The sequence below is a fragment of the Lagenorhynchus albirostris genome, chromosome 16 (assembly GCF_949774975.1).
Source record: "Lagenorhynchus albirostris chromosome 16, mLagAlb1.1, whole genome shotgun sequence".
In the NCBI taxonomy this organism is placed as follows: Eukaryota; Metazoa; Chordata; class Mammalia; order Artiodactyla; family Delphinidae; genus Lagenorhynchus; species Lagenorhynchus albirostris.
Window position 1 is genome coordinate 74,213,490 of NC_083110.1, and position 17,152 is coordinate 74,230,641.

Below are 17,152 nucleotides of genomic sequence, written 5' to 3' on the forward strand. Positions count from 1 at the left end.
TAAAAGCGGCAGCCCCACCTCCCATCCAGAACACGATCCCTGCCGGGATCACACACGGACATTCAGTTGTCACGTCTCTTAAGCCTCCTTTAATCTGGAACCATCGCCCCAGCATTTTTTGTCTTTTGGGACACTGACATTTTGAAGCAATGTCTCGTCAAATGTCCCACATTCTAGATCTGATTGTTTTTTCCTGCCAAAGACTTGTCAGCTGGCAAAGTCCGCTGTGCACACGCATGTGTACACATTTGCACAACCCTGTTTCAGTTTCCTAAAATCTATACTTTGGGACATCTTACAGGAAGAAAAAAGCTCTGAAAAATCTTCAACTCTGGACTCTCTTGAAAATAAAAAAAACAAAAAACAGAACATGTGGTGGCTCTGGCCGTGTTCCCACATGGCTACAGACAGCAGGGGCTGAGGTGCAGCCACCGGTCCCCAAATCCCTACTCGGTGTGATGTGACAGGGGCTGCCTCGCTCACTCATGTGACTGGCATGGTCAGGACCCAGCCCAGGCCACAAGGGGACAGACGGTCCACGCCCACCAGAGGCTCTTACTTCTTTGGGGACCAGAGGAATCCCTGATGCTGCATTAAGCTTCAGCGCGGTTAGGAGCTGACCCACCTCTGCCCCAGAAGGTAGGTCTGTACTTCCCCCCAGGCGTGGGCCAGGGAAGGGTGTCTTGGGCCGTCCAAAATACCCCAGGGGATATCTGGGCACCTGTCTAACTGCTTTCACAATAACTCAGATGTTTCAAGTCCACTGCGTGTGGCATGATTGGAATACAGGCGATTCACCTCGGGGGACCTGGCCAGCTTCTAACCGCAGAGGGTCACCCCGCCAACGAGACAAAATAAATCCAGCGGATACCCAGCACTCGATGTTACCGAAATACCCCTTCATTTGATCTTTGTTCTTAGACTATTTAACGTCATTTCAAACTCAAAACCATGAAGACAACACCCGAAGTCCACGTCCAAAGACTCAATAACCACGAAACAAATAAAGCCAAAAAATCCTCAGAATTAAAGGCAGCACCCCCCCCCCCAACCCAACTGCTGTCCACCTGGAGAGCCGACTCCCCGGCAGACCACAGCCAGCCGTGCCTGCGAAAAGAGACATCCCTTCTGCTCAGCTCTGTGGTGTCACTACTGGTTTACGAAGCTTTGGCTTTTAAAGAGTTCATTAAACCCCAATGTGGATAACGCAAGACACGGTCTCCAGGTTGTACAAGACAGGCGAGGGCTTGATTCAGCAAATGAGCACGTCCCAATGGTCTGTTTTCTTCAAAGACGTTTTTCACTGGGATCCACCCAACCAAGGAGAATGGGAAGGACTCACTTTTTGGGAAGCCAAGTACTCCATGCCCCGGGCCAGCTGGTAGGTGCATGACACCAAGTCCTTGAAGGTCATCTGCTCCTCGGGAACGCGGGTGATGTCATAGGAGTACTCCATCCCGGGCGGCCTCCGGGCTCGGAGGTATTCCCGGAGGTTGCCCTTTGAGGCGTATTCGACTATGACATAGAGCGGCCCTGTGGACGAGAACACAAGTTGGAGAGGCAGGGGAGCCCGGATCTGCCCTGGGGCAGCTCAGCAAAGGAGTTTTACTTATTACAACCCAGTGCTTTATCATTTTTTTAAAAAAATTTAAACATACAGAAAGCACACACAGAACACCTGCATTCTAATCTCCCCCAAATGACAACCGACGCTTGGTCGAGATAGACTCAACAGTCTTTAAGAAATAAAACAGCGATACTACAGTGAGTGCCCTTTCCCTGTTTCGACCAGCCTCTCACCTGCGCCCTCTTGGAAAGCAACAGCTACCATAAATTTGGTCCTTGTAGTGCATTTTAACTATTTTACAGATACCTATGTATCAATAAGCAACGTATTATTTTTAATCACATCAATGAGTAATAAAGACATAGCTTTGCACCATTTTTCCCCCCACATATTACCTTTCTGGAAGCCAGTCAGGCTGATAAAAATAGATCTAGATCATTCCTTTTAACAGTTACATAAATTCTATCATATAAATACACCACATTTATTTCTCCATCCCCCTATGGGTTGTTTCCGGGTTTGGGCCATTGCAAACAGTGTGCAGTGAGCACTGCTATGCACATCTCTGTATATATGCAATAACTTCCCCATGGTATAGACGAGCCTGTTTTCGCGTGTAAATGTTACCAGCATACAACGTGGCCCGTTCACTTCTGTACTGTCTGTGGCAGCAGAGGTGGGTAATTGTCACAAATTCGAAAATATTTATCATCACCCTTTACAGAAAAAGTCTCCTGACTCCTGGTACAGACCTCAAAGGGAAATTGCTGAGGCAAAGACAGGCATTTTCAAGTTTATTAATTATCATCAAACTGATTCGCAAAGTGCCACCGATCATCCGCGAGAGAAGTCAGGGGCCTCGCTCCCCTGAGGAGGAGAATGTGCCCCTTCCTATCTGTCTCCCCTCTCTCAGGCCACTCGTGGGAGCTCAGCCACCTGGTACCCATAACAAGACATGGGTTCCTCCATCCCCACTTTAAGGGAAGAACTTGTCCACCAAAATGTAGGATATTATTTGGAGAAATCTCTCTTAGCACTTACAAAACGAAAACATAAGGAGGCTGCCTTTTCCAAAAACCCTCCAGGTTATACCCTAAAAACAGGAGGACGCTATAGGCCTTCCCACCCAGAGTCGCCCAATGCCCACCTTCCCGCCCCCAGAACCCAGGCACAGTCATAACGTCTTCTTTGTGTTCGTGGCCAGGAACACTTCCTGACGGGTTTTGTTTTTTTGGGTTTTTTTGGCCACACCACATGGCTTGTGGGATTTTACTAATTTTTTTACTTATTTACGTTCATTTATTTATTTTTGGCTATGCTGTGTCTTCGTTGCTGTGCGCGGGCTTTATCTAGTTGTGGTGAGCAGGGGCTGCTCTTCATTGCGGTGTGTGGGCTTCTCCTCGTGGTAGCTCCTGTTGTTGCGGAGCACGGGCTCTAGGCACGTGGGCTTCAGTAGTTGTGGCTCGTGGGCTCAGTAGTTGTGGCTCATGGGCTCTAGAGCACAGGCTCAGTAGTTGTGGCGCACGGGCTTAGTTGCTCCGCGCGGCATGTGGGATCTTCCCGGACCAGGGCTGGTGGATTCTTGGCAGGTGGATTCTTAACCACCGTGCCAGCAGGGAAGTCCCAGCTTGTGGGATCTTAGTTCCCTGACCAGGGATTGAACCCAGGCCCCAGGCAGTGAGAGTTCAGAGTCTTAACCACTGGACCACCAGGGAATTCCCCCTGAGGGGGTTTTTAAGGAAAACTTTAAACATGCACTTGAGAGGCCCTAGGAGCAGGATCTAAGAGTCCATCCATTTTTAAAACGACGCTGACATTGAACCCTGGGTTATGTGGATAAAAGCTCTTTCTCCTCCTACTCACCATCCTGAGTACAGGCTCCGAGGAGATTTATGATATTTTTGTGTTTCCCAATCATCTTCATCATCTCCATCTCTGACACCAGATCAGAAAGGTCCTTCTCTGTGGCATCATCTAGGAACATTAGGTAAATTACAGATCAGTTTCCTCTAACCCGTCGGTTGCTACTGTTAGCTGATGAAAATTTGGTTGAAACAGCATGACAGTCAATTTTAGAACCAGAAAAACCTTCCAAATCATCTTACTGGTGAAGCGGGAAGGGCCCAGCACTGCCCTGCTCCGTGTCGAATAGCTAATTTGGGGTCAATAGGGTCAAAAGTCAGAACAAATATATAGGCCTTGGATGCCAAGGCCAAATCTTTTCCAGCAAACCTCACAAACGAGGGGGCATTTTTCTCTATCGTGAAATAATTCCATCCTCTGGCAGACCTAAGGTACCTGAGAAAATCACATCAAAATTCATGGGGCCTGAAAGCAACTGTGAGGACTTCCGGGAAGGAAGAGGGAGAGGAGTTTGGGAGCATTTCACATCACTTCAGACTTTCTCTGCACCACGTGCTGCTAAGCTGAGCCCTCGCAGCCCACAGAGCATTCACAGCTGGATTCAGAGACACCCTGTACTGAGGACAAAAGTGCGTGTGTGCACGTGCATCTTGAGGGGGCAAAGGTCCATGCCTTCTACGGGCTTCCAAAGGGGCTGGGATTCCCCTCCTAAAAAATTAAGTTTTAAAAACCTCTGCTCTATAATTTCAAGCAAGAATGGCTTAGGTTCTGCATACATAGGCTCACAGTTAGCTTCCAAAAAGTGGCAAGATTCTTCTCCAGGTATCCCCCTTTGAGCTAATTCAATATGGGGAAATCTGGGCTTACTATAAAAAATGAGGTAAGGGCATGGATAGAAGCCATGCTGCATAAAGCTTTTTAGCTTCACAAAAGGAAGAGCAACACAATTGCCTGGAGTGTAAAGTCCACGCAGACTCATGTGGAGGACTGAGCGCCTGCCCCTTGGATGAAGAGGCTCCACTGCGGTGACACTGTGGGGTCTCCTCTAAGCTCTGAGCCACCCACTGGCTGTAAACGTGGCCACGTCATAAGGGCTCTGTGGCTAAGGTCCTTCTCCATCCTAAGGGAAGGCCAGCCTTGAAATAACCACAGAAAGAGAACTCCCAGACCTCCTCCCCCTGAGCTCCGTAAACCGAATCAGAAGCTCTGTCCACAGAGACCGGGAGCCTGGGCCTTCCACATACTCGGCCCTGGTACACGGCCAGGGGCTGTCGGGGCGGCCAGTGGGAGCCCACAGCTCTCTGCACCTGCCACTAGGCAAGGCAAAGGCACGGGAGGCAGGCCCAGGCCATGCAGGATGCAGGCAGAGGGCTGGCTGCCTCTGTCGGTGGAGCTGAGACATGCAGGGTGGGAGAACGTAGTCCTCCCAGGCATCGCACCCCAAAGTGGGGAGCAGCTCAAAACACCCTAGTATGCCTTGGGAGCCATTCAGATCCATAGCTAAAAAAACAAACAGAAAGAAAACACCCAACACCTTTCTGACTATTTCCACCTTGCTCCCTCCCCTCAGGGAGAGACGTGGTGACTATCCCACAAAAACCCATGAAAGAAAGAAAAAGCCACGCCCCCGGGGCGTCCGCAATGCGTGAGGCCCCCCATGTCCTGAGAACAGACCTCTCTCCTCCGGGACATGTGGGAAAAACTCAGCTTGGGGTGTCCTTTCTGAGATGCCTACAATGGGAATTATAAGGCAACCATTCCCTATAACTCCTCTCACGAAAGAACACTGTGGGAGGATGAAGTTAATGGTTAAAAGTTCTTTAAGCTCCTTGGACGCAGGCATGAAGCAGAGTTGGAAGGTTAATGCAGAGACATTCAGGCTCCCATGAACGCCACTAGACGTTTACATCCCTGGGTAACACGTCCCAGAAAGCTCTAGACCAGCACCAATCCGGTGAGTCCCCTTTCAGCTTCCCAAGCGACTCCCACAGACAACGTCATTCCTGCTTTGTTCCTCCTGCAAAGGAGTAAGTGTGTCCTCCTCTCCCTGAGCCTCCTTTCTCCCTCTAAACAGCCAATTTTCCTTCATTTGTAAATTAAGGTTTGCGTCCTGAATCCGACATACCAATACTCATCTAAATTAATCAATTCTACGTGAATCGATACTTTCTAAGCACGTACAAATATAAAGGGAATTAGGCTGCCAGTTTCCAATACAACTGGCTTTTCTTTTTTATAAGTGCACACAGCTCAAGATAAATAGTCTGTCCAAGATGCTGATTTATACTGAAAACTTCTCAACCCCTAGGTCAACTATGTGCTCTCTAACCCCCTGCCATGATAGAGTTCACATGCCACAAAAGGAACATTCTTGATAAGGCGCCCTCACCCCTCCCTTCCCCCACCCTCCCCACCTCCGCCCCACTCACCTTTCAACATCTTCACGGCCACAGTGACTGCTTCCTTGGGCTTCTCTTTGTCAATTCCCACTGCTTCAGCCATGACCACTTGCCCAAAGCAACCTTCTCCCAGGGGTTTGCCCAGCGTCAGCCTAAATGTGTAAAGAGAGGATTAGCAAACAGCATCTGGTGTAGCGAGGGAAATTCCTGAACTCAATATAAAAATCTTTCAGCGGCTTACAAAAGCATGGAGCATTTATCATATGGAACTAATGAGACCTGGGGTACACATGCGCTTGAGTATTTTCTTAGTGACGTTTTGGAGAATGTCAATTACTGCTGGAACAGCTATTGAATTTCACATTTGTATTCTCGATTTATTTTCTTTATGGACGGTATCGTTGCAAGTGAGGTGGTCAGCCTTCCTAAGTGCTAAGAACGAGGAGCTTTTGATCTTGAGCCTATCGAATTTTCATCATTTAGAATATCTCAAAGAAAACCATTAAAGCTGTTATTTTTTGTCTCTGTGATGCCTTTAAAAATCGCTATTATTCGAAAACCAATGGCTTTTACGGTCACATTCTGGGCCAAGTTACAAGATATGAATCTTAAACGCGTTTCAAGGAATCTCTATTTTTTCATTAAAGGAAAAAGGAAATGCTAGAAATTGGGGCCATTTTTTTTTTGACATACCCAAAATTAATAATGAAGAAATCCAAAGTGATCACAACAAACTTAATTTCTAAGCTCAGAAGCTCTACATACATCATACTAATAGCCATATAGACTCCTTGGGCGTTCCAGAAACCAACTGAATGGAAGAGACTTTGGAACACTTATGAATGTGGTTTTTTCATCTAAGCATAACACAGCAAAGTACCAAGCTGCCACTAGTAAGCAGTATTTTTGGTAAGTACGCAATGGTTTGCAAAAGTCACAGCAAAGACCGAGGGCAGTGTGTGCTATGCTGAGGTCATTCCCTTTCTATCCTGAGCTAAAATTAAATTTAATATCTTGGCAGAAAATAAACATTTGCATTGGAAAAATGACTAATTTATGTCCTATTGCCCTGCTGCTACAAGCATAACAATCCCTTCTTTGTATAACGTCTGCCTCTGATCTAATAAACTGCTTCTAAATGGCCTTCATTCATTGGAAATCTGCTCCACCTACGGTTGTGCTAAACACTATTTTGAAATGCTTTGCACTCAGATTTTCCACACTCCGGGTACCCCGGGTGGGAGCTAACAGACAGACTCCCACTGTTGCCAGTGGTGTCACAGGTGGCAAAAACCACTGATTGAACCTGAGCACTGCAGTTTCTTAAAGTATGATCACAGCTCCCAAACTCAGTCCTATATCCATAGGAATGTGCACATTAACCCACCTACTTGTTTGATCAAACCAGGGAGCTGAGGGGGCTCACGAGAAACACCCCCTTTCCACATTCTACAGGTAAAGAAATCATTCTTTGTTTTTTCTGGTACCTCACTGGTAAGTGTTCAGTAAACAAGTACTGAATGAATTAACAGTACACAAACTGGAAATCATTTCCATTAACACTCTAACAGAATGATATCGGTACAATAATTTGGTTCTAATGTATGCTGCACATTAATAAATGAGCTGTTTATTATTTAAAGTAACGAGCCATTAGAAAACAAAGCTGGTTGGAGCTGTGTGAATCGAAATTACAAGTGCCATGGAAGCTCTCTCTCCTTCCAAAGGGAGCACATGATATCCAGACCCTGGAAGAGCTTGTCTTTGTATTTCCAAATTTGTGTATGAGTTCCTTCTCCAGTAATTAGACACTTCTCTGACATAATCTCACGGAGATAGTGCAAATGTCAAGACCAATAGGGTTGCTGTACATGAGCAAGTCAAAAGCTTATTCCAGCTGATTTGATGCAGATGTATAGTCAGCGATTTCTACCTTCCATTATTCTCAAGCTGTTTGGACTCTGATTACTACAAGAGAGACCCTGGAAATGAGCTGACAGCCCTTCAATGACCATCATATTCATTTCAGAAGGCGAGTCTGGGGGCTGGTCCCTAGCTAGAAGATGGAGGGCTGGTACTCCAAGATCTGTCCACTGACTCGATGCCCAGCTCTGCCATCTTGCTGAGATTTGCAGTTCAGATCTCTCAGGTTATGAAGGGAAATGGAAGGAAGGGAAATTCACATGAGCCAAGAACTGTGCTCAGTCCTTGGAGGTCTGTACCATGACCTTCATTTCATAGAAATGAAGTTCAAAGAGAATCAGGGAACTCACACAAGGTTGCCCAGCCACTGGCTGGCAGAGCCGGGATTCCAATCCAGCCCAATAGAATCCAAAGTCCCTGAACTTGAAGCCAGACCAAGAGACACACAGCTCCCAACAATGCCTTCAGCAGAGCCCAGGTGACCACACTTTGACTGAACATCTGACTGGAACACACCCATATCATCCGATAAGGAAAATACTAGGGACCACAAGAAATTCGATGTCAGGTACCGTATTTGAAGACTTCTAGCCCAATATTATATTAATAACTATTAAAAACAGCAACACTGGGTGAAGATTCTTAAGGCAATTTATATGCTAGACCTAATTTCTCTAAGGAAATGAACTGTAGGACAGACACGTTCTAGGAACCAGAAGTTGGAATGTCAACTCTGTTTTATAAATGGGATAATCCCACTTTGATTCCATTTGACTGGGTTTGAATTATCTAGAAAGCTAAAAAAAAAAAATGCTACCAAGGTACCATTTTGTTTGGGGATCAGCCATGGCTTAGTAGCTCTGTTTTAAAAGAACTATTAAAAGAGAGAGAGAGAGAGAGAATTAGTTCTTTGTGTCAGCCCAATATCCCCATTTTATACTTCAGCCCCCATCAGCGATGCGCCCCACAGAAGTACTCACTTATCTCTTGGAAACTCCCATTTTGGATCTTCTGGCAGCTCGTACTCGGAGACCCCCGCCAGCATGGGGGTGTCTGCTGTCGAGGAGAGGCGAGTTGTAATCCTCACCAGTGGGGTATTGGAGTTCATGGAGGAGCTGGACTCAGCAGAAACCTGGATACAAAATACAAAGACACAGATGTAATCCTGGCTCCACCTGCGGAGGCTGGAAGCCGGCCAGAGCCCTGCCAGCCAGTCAGCTCTTAGAAAGGTGGGAAGGTGAGGGTTGGCCAAAGTCGTGAATTGAGGACCAAAACCCTGGATTCCAACTCCTCTGTCTTCCCATCCATGCAGTATGTGCTAGATTGCATCCAAATTACACGGGCCTAAGGCCAGGTTTCCAAACAACAGTTTTAGAGAGTGCCTGATAAAAAATGTCTTCTTTCTGTCCTAATTCCTCAAGATAATCACTTGAGGACATAGAGACAGACCCCATGGGCTTCATTCTTGCCTTCTTCCCTGTGCCTGTACTGGAGCCCCGGATTATCAATCTCCTGCCCGTAGACCAGCAGGGATGGTGAATCAGTGCTGTGCTTGTGAGATTCCATAAAAACTTCTGGAAAATCGGCTCTTCAATCAGCTCTATCTTTTGAAACGTAAGCAGAATACCTCAAGGAACTAGCTCTAGGATTTGAATGTGAAAAGCATTCCAGTAGCTCCACGTGCCTTGACTCAAGGTAACCAGAGACCCAGGCACTGGGGACCACTATCTGCTTCTCCCTAGTCCTTCTGGGAACTGGTTGATGCCCAGGCCATTTGGAGAAAATCAACTGCCTCTTGTCAACTTCAGTTTCAGAAACTAGTGGAAGAGTCAAGGGAAAGAAAAATACCTCTTTATTCACAATCTCGTGGGAAAGCTCCTCTCCCCCTGGGAAGCCTGCAGGGTTTCACCGAGTTTTCTCATTTACTCTAATCCATTATAGTCTGCATTTGATAAAATGGTTATTTCTTAACTATATCATCTTCCCCGTGCTGGTTTCTGTAAAGGAAAACACCATCGCGGGCTGCCTGACCATCACCTTATTCCAAACCGTGAACAAGACTCTGGCCCGAGAGAGCTGGAATTGGGGGTTTGACGTGACCCCTCAAACGTGGTTCTGTCCCCTGCATGACTGCCCACGTCAACCCATCTTCCCAGCTCTGCTTACAAACACTTTTTAAATCGAGGTGGCAAGGACCAAGTAAAGATGAACATATTTAATGGGGATGAACTTTCAAGGTGGAGCCTGGACCATTCCCACAGGGAACCAGAAGACTGCACTTTCCTGGGAACGTCCTACTTAAAAAATGTTGATTCTCTCCTTTTTAAACCCAGACTGCCCTTAAAAAGCAGGTAGGAGACCTGAGAAGATGTCGAAGAATGGATTCGGAGGGAATCGTTTTAGGAACAGGAAGTTGGTTTTCGTATTAATATCAAGAAGTAGGCAATTTTTAACATAGAATTTCTATTATCTTTTTAAATGTCCATGAAAACATTTCTGAGCCTTTTGAGCAGTCTTTTGTCAAAGGTTGTTATTCCTAAATTTTATTATGCAGACAGTATGATCAATGTTTATTCACCGTGAGCACAGTAAATAATTTTTTTTTTTAAGGAACTGAACAATCATTAATTTTGGAGCTGAGAGGGGCCTCATGAATAGATATGGTTCTAAGAGGCTGAGGCTTCACACCCAGGTGTCTGGGCCACAGAGGCAAAACAGCAGAAGCAAAAAGAAAAAGACGAAAAGCCCGTGGAAACGACCTCCGCAATGCGCTGACCTCAGCTGCAGGGCCCACCAGGAACGTCCTCAAGACCTCCACAGCCTTCACTGACCACATATATATGTCTTGAGCTCCAACTGCAGAGAAGGGTTCAGAAAGATTCAAGGAATAAGTTGGGCGAAAAATCATTCCCCAAATCCTAACGTCCTGCGTCGGTTTTGAGCTATGGATGCAAAAGGAGACTGGCGTTCTCAGAGACAAAAAGGTCTCCCACGTGAAGAAGCAAAAATCACCACTCATTGCAGTGGGAACCGGGCTTGAAGATAACAGGCAAGAAGATTCGGAACAGCAGTCAAAGTCAGCCTGGCAATGAGACAGTTACAGGCCCCAACCAGACGAGGGCTGGCAGATTTCACAGACGAACACCCCCTCCAAGGGCAGCAGCGTAGCCCTCCTTGCTGGACCGCAGGGTGGCCAGAACTGCTATGCATGGTGTGCTGGGATCGTGGTGAGGGAGAAACCCCTGGGGCGGTGATGGGGGTGCAGCTCTGGGTAAAGAGACCCGTCTGGCCTTCCCTGCCACATCCTCGCACATCACACACGGTTGAGGCTTCAGGACACAACGCAGAGGAGTAGCCTTCCCATGGCAAGGTGTGAGGACACGGGCACTGAAAACAAGCCTCGGGAAGGATATATAAGAGCCTTAGCCGTGGTCACCTTTGGGGAGAGAGATTACAGGACGCTGAGGGACGGGGTAGACTATGTCTTATTTCAGAACTTCCTAAACCATCTGAATTTCATTCCCATGCATATGTATCTCTTTTACGTTCTACGAAAACAAAGCACTTTTCTTTAATGACAAAAATATTTTTAAGAATAAAGAGAATCTGGACTGAGGCATGGCACTGGGGGGGTGGAAAACAGGGCAAATGCTTAAAATACACTGACTTCTAAAATGAGTTAAAATGACGAGACCACTGCTGTCGCCCCTTCCCTGGGCTAGAGGCTGGGTGCGGGGGCGTCTCTGCGTCCTTCCGTGTGGGTACCCAGTGACCTCCCCTAGCCAAGCAGCCAACCCTAGCTGGTGCCCTTCCCCTGCAAACTGTTTATAATGTGGGGCCGTGAGCCGGTGGCGGCATCCTGACCACCGTGGGCTGTGGGATCCCTGTTCCAACAGTTACTGTGAGAGCTTCGGCAAGTCACTTGACGTTCCTCGGCTCCGGTTTCCTCACCTGTTAAAGGGAGACCGGAACAGTTCCCACATCACAGAATTACCGTGATGGTAAAATGACGTCACACCCATAAAGCGTTTGGTGCCGAGCCTGGTGCTTGCTGGGAGCTCAGTCAGCTTTCGCTACCAACCCCACAAGGGTTTCTCTTAGCATCTTTTTAGAGGCATTTGCTGCTCAGATCCAAGGGAGCTCAGGTGGCCCCTCCCCGGGGGAAGCCCGAGGACTTGGAGCCCAAGGCCGTTCTGTGTGTGAGCTCCTGTGACACGGTGTGCTCCTGTGACACGGTGTGCAATGGGGGAGAGAGAAACCCCACCGGCGGCGTTAAGGGCAGGACTTGCCTTAATGGTGTGAAAGACTAGATCCTCTGCTCACAGCCAGGATGCGCCGGGGCTCCAGGGAGCAAAAAAGCAAACCCCAGAAATTAAGGACCCAGGAGTCAGGGCACGGTCCCAGGGCAAGAGGAAAGCTAGAGAGCAAGAAAGTCCTCATGACAAACGGGGCTTAGAGGCCGCTTCAGAAAGAAAAACGAAACAACCAGTCAGAAGTTAACTGCTCTGCGGCTAACCTGTGACCCCAAAGGAATCTTGGCCCACAGACCGTGACGAAAGTTCACACCCATATACATCTTCCCCCACAAACAGATTGTCTCCAACAAGGTTTTAAGGTGAGAGCTTTGAACATGGAAAACCTTTCCAAACTTAGTTGCTGTCACTATGATTAAAGTTATGGAAATTTTGCTCACATTAAGTGCAGAGGTTTAGATTCCATGTACAGATCTGGAAAATACTTTTGTAAAACACACAAAGAGAAAAAAGGGAAGAAAATGCCCCAAGTGTAAGAAACGACAGCATTCAATCACTCTGTCTGTGGACGTATATCTTCATTTTACCTCCATGCATTTTTACTATGCTTTTAAAATCCCCTCTGGGACTGTAAACTAGGACTGGCTTTCTCTTCACTCCGTTTCCCTCCGCGTGCTAACGTGTCTGCAGGGCTGGCCCGACCCCTTGCAGGCAATTCCTCCGTGGAACACCGTGTTTCTGGAGCTTCTCTCCTTTGGACCACACTCCTTAAGGAAATCCACTGTCCACCTCTGAATCCTGCTTCTGCAGCAATGTTAGATGACCGCTATTTTTCTTTGGCACAAAATCATAATCCTCCCTGTCAGATATGCTTCTTCAATTCTGGGTTTCCTTTTTATCTAATTTTAAAATAGTCCATCGATAGAGATCATTTAGTTACGTACAACAATAAACATGAACAGTCTAAAACAAGCTCTTTCTTCCCCACTCCCAACCCTGGCAGCCACGTGTTTAGCATGTTTTTTCAGTCTCAATTCAGCTTCCTCACTTTCCAGAATCTCTTTACCATAAATTCCTCGTGCCATAAATCAAGCCTTTAACTAAATGTGCTTTTTGTCTATTTCCACGGTACATAAAGGAGATTAAGCAAGGAAGCCGGGCTTTTTTCTTTTCTTTTTAAAGGGCCACCGAGAAACTATGTTATCTTTTAATACTAGACTCAATTCAACAGTGAGAGGGGGGCCCACAGAGAACAGAGCCGACAGAGGCACAGATGCCACAGGGAAGAGGTATGAATATCCGTGCGCCTGCTTATCCTGAGGACTCACAAACGGACCCCAACCGGCCAGAGAAACCCTCTGACTCTCAGTCCATGGGTCCGCATTCCCAGACCAAAGCACAAGGTCCTGGAGTCGACACAGGTTTGCTGTAAGCCCTGCCCATCACTCCCCGACGGCAGGCAAAATGCCTTCACCAGCCCAAGCTGAAATAAAGGTCCAAGGGGTGCGGGGACGGGATTTCTTTTCCTTCCGTAACAAATTTTAGGTAAAGAGGCAGGGTAGTCGATCTGGCATGCACTTTTCTCCCTTAGCAAGTCTCCGTCTCCCCAGACCTCCCCCCAGGACTCTCCAGAGTAAACCTATCAAACCCCAACCGGCTGGTCTTCCTAGAAGATCGCACCCAGGCCCGAGCTTAGCCAAACTGGTGTGTCTTCTGGAAGCGGAGAGGAGAGAATGGCCAAATGGGGGCTGGGAGGGCCAGGCGCCCACACAAAAGGGCAAATTCCAGTTAAACCATCCATGACCATCTAATTACCCACATGCTTTCTGGAACTGGCGAGGTTTCATTAGACCACTTGATTGACCAAAATACAGAGAATGTTCCGAGATCACGCTGTTTAGCTGCTAGGTCGTAAATGAGCTTCTAGAAGTGGGACTGCCCTTCACGGAGTTCGGTATGTTTCATAGCCATTCATACCCAGCCCCGAGAACTGGCTCCTGAATCACACACGCCATCTTTGCCCTGTTCATGGCGCCCCTGGGAACGTGCCATCTGCCTCAAAGACATTGTTACAAAGCATGACCTTGGCAGCCCCTGACTTTTCTCTGGCTTTCAACCTATCTGTATCGGCAGCCAAGAGGGTGAAACTGAAGTCTGAAAAAAGAACAAACAAACAAACCTGCAGCCCCTTCTGAGATGCTGGTGGTGGTGAGACAGCATGAGCTATACCCACGTGTATGTCCCCACCCAGGAGCTGCGTTTATCTGTTTATGGAGACAGTTGAATCTCCATCATGCCCTATGGAAGTGCCTGGCTCCAGAGAAAGAGGCTGACGTGCTCCCTGAAAAACCAATTCAACAAACGCAGCGAGGTTGCTCGCCTCCTGAACAGACGTCCTCAATTCCCTTCACACCCCTCCCTGCCCCCACCCAACCAATTTGTGCAAAACGCGGGAAGGGTAGCCCTCCCTGTAATTCACGGATGTGCAAGGAAGGCTTCACAATGGCCACGCCGTCCACCAGCAGCCCTGGAAACGTGTACAAGGGCCGACAGGCTCACGCAGACGCCCCTCTCTGGACTGGCTCTTGCTGATCCCCTTGCCTGAGCCCCAGCTCAGAATGTGGGAGGACCCCCGTCACGGGGAACCAGGAGATGCCCCGTGCTACCCGCCTCCCCCCCACCTAAAAGTTGTCTCTCTTTCCCCAAACATCAAAACGCATAGAGAGTCTCAAAAAAATTCATGGTTACTGGGAAATGATCACAAGGAATTTCTTCCCAGGTACTGGAGAAAAAGTATTTTTGTCTCAAAAACAAACTCAAATGTCTGTCTTCCACTGGTAAGTCCAGTACAGATTAGTAAATGTCAATGAAAAAAAAAATTCACAGTAGGATAAAAAACTTTTTTTAACCTTCTCTTGTTCTCTTGTTCTAAAAAGGGAGCAATGACTGATTGAGTGAGATGCGGTTTCTGCACCTCCCGGGAGGGGCGAGGGTCAGGGCCAAGAAGATGAAATTCGGACTCACCACAAAGACGCAGAATGCTACCGTGTAATAAAGAGAGCCGGGCACATGCAGCATGACAGGCGCCTAGCAAATGCCTAGGAAAAACCCACCCCCAAGACATCTGATTACAGGCTCACCTGTCGCCAGGTAAAGGCATGCGTGGCATCCCTGTGGTATGCTCTCCGTCATCAACATATCTGCCAGCCTTTCTGGGGCTTTTCATTCCAGCTACAGTCCAATAACCCCCTTTTATCCAGCTACCTGCTAAGCGTCTCCTCCACCAAAGGGGCTGTGCTTATTATGGACGAATCGCTCTTTGTGAAGAATCAGTGCACCCCACATGAGCAGCTGAGACGTGTTAACATTTCCACAAATAAACTCCCAGAGATTTAATTTTCCAGGGAACTGTATTTGCCCACTTTGCTCTGCTTCTCTTACAGTACTCGACCTTACTGAAACACAAGGCAATTGCATCTCAAATGAAGGCCCCCAAATGACCTTGGAGCCACTGGCGAAGGCGACGGGCCACGTCTTATATGGAACCTGGGTTAGACTAAGCACTCAGAAAATTATGAAGGAAGGGAGGAAGGAGGGAGGGATAAAAAAGGAGCAAGAGCTCGGATGTTCCCTTTAGTTACACAGGGGGGCAGAGGAGAAATGGCCAACTTAGGTGGAGATGACAATGACGAAAGGCCAGTCAGCCAGAGAGAAATAAAAACACAATGAACAGAGTTGAGTCGAGGGGATTCTAAAGGCATCTGCCTCTTTTATATTAAATAAAGAGAAGCGCATTGTAAACAGCTGCAGAAAAAAAGATGATGAACTAATTACAGGACAATGGTCTAGCTACACCAAATTACAGGTTTCTTCTAGAAGGCAGCATTTTTCCCTATTAGGAAAAAAAATAATAATAGAGATGGGAACACCACTCCCTCTTTCAGCTCCCTGGAGCCAGGCTCTCAGGATGGTGGCTGTAAGGATGGCCCAGAGGTAACTGGTAAGGAGCAAGGGTTGGGGAGGGGTGGCCACATCACCTGAAGGTCACCAAGGGTACCAGCTTGTAAGAGTCACCTTAGGACTGGACTCTCCCAGAATCAGGCAAGTGGTCTCATCATCGCTGCCCTGGCCCCAAGAATGACAGTGGTACCATTTTAATAACAACAGCATTCTTGGAGGCAGGGGGACCGATGGGCACCCTTCTCCCCCCCAACTCTTAACACCATTTGAGCACTTGCCTGCAACGTGACACATACTCCAGATGCTACCCTCAGCCTCCATTTAGAAAGACCTGCGTGAAACGTGGCTTCAAAGAAGTCAGCAAGGACCCGTTCAGCCTGGAGTTCGGAGGTGGGCTGAGAACAGCCGGATCTGTGCTAAAACCGCTGCTGACCGAATGGTCCCTGATCCTTGCCAGGGCCTTGTCCAGAAAACGTCATCGCCACCTGAAGTCCCGGGAGGGACAGGGCTGGGATTAACCCAGAGTTGCTCAGAGTGCATTTCAGAATCACTGGAGGACTTGCTTAAAATGCAGGTTCCTGGTCCTATCCAAGACCTACTCAACCAGAGTCTCGGGGGCTGAGACCAAGGAGTCTACAGTTTTAACAAGCGCCCTGTAAATTCAACTGAAGTACACACTGAGTTAGGGCCCATGAGGTAGCCATCCTCTGTGCTGTTTCAAAAAACATGACTTTATCGGAACCAAGTTCCAAGTACTTCTGGAAACACTGCCTTCACACCCGTTTCCCCTTTCCATCTTCGTGAGCATGAGAGAGAATCAGAGCACTGCCTGCTCTGTCAGCTCTGCAGGGTTTCGGCTGGAAGCAGAGGTGTAGGCTGCACCTTGCCCTGTCTGCCCAAAGCAAGAGTAAACCAATCAGGAGGACCACACAAGGAAAAAGTAACCACCAAAGACCAAGTGCGGGGCTAACAACAATCTGTTCCCTATTCATTATAAAAATCATTCTGGGGGCTTCCCTGGTGACGCAGTGGTTGAGAGTCCGCCTGCCGATGCAGGGGACACGGGTTCGTGCCCCGGTCCGGGAAGATCCCACATGCCGCGGAGCGGCTGGGCCCGTGAGCCATGGCCGCTGAGCCTGCGCGTCCGGAGCCTGTGCTCCGCAACGGGAGAGGCCGCAGCGGTGAGA

At 48.0% G+C, this 17,152-nt stretch overlaps 1 protein-coding gene across 8 annotated transcripts in view; it reads right to left on the reverse strand.

The window, feature by feature from the left end:
* The window catches only part of FGFR2 (fibroblast growth factor receptor 2), a 190,977-nt gene that overhangs the window by 62,106 nt on the left and 111,719 nt on the right, over positions 1 to 17,152 (reverse strand). For all 8 annotated transcript variants that reach the window (XM_060125350.1, XM_060125351.1, XM_060125347.1 and 5 more), the window contains 4 exons: positions 8,733 to 8,884; positions 5,860 to 5,981; positions 3,431 to 3,541; positions 1,343 to 1,533 (listed from right to left, as the gene is read on the reverse strand). In XM_060125350.1, the coding sequence (XP_059981333.1) occupies positions 1,343 to 1,533; positions 3,431 to 3,541; positions 5,860 to 5,981; positions 8,733 to 8,884 (576 nt within the window). The remainder of the gene's footprint in view (positions 1 to 1,342; positions 1,534 to 3,430; positions 3,542 to 5,859; positions 5,982 to 8,732; positions 8,885 to 17,152) is intronic.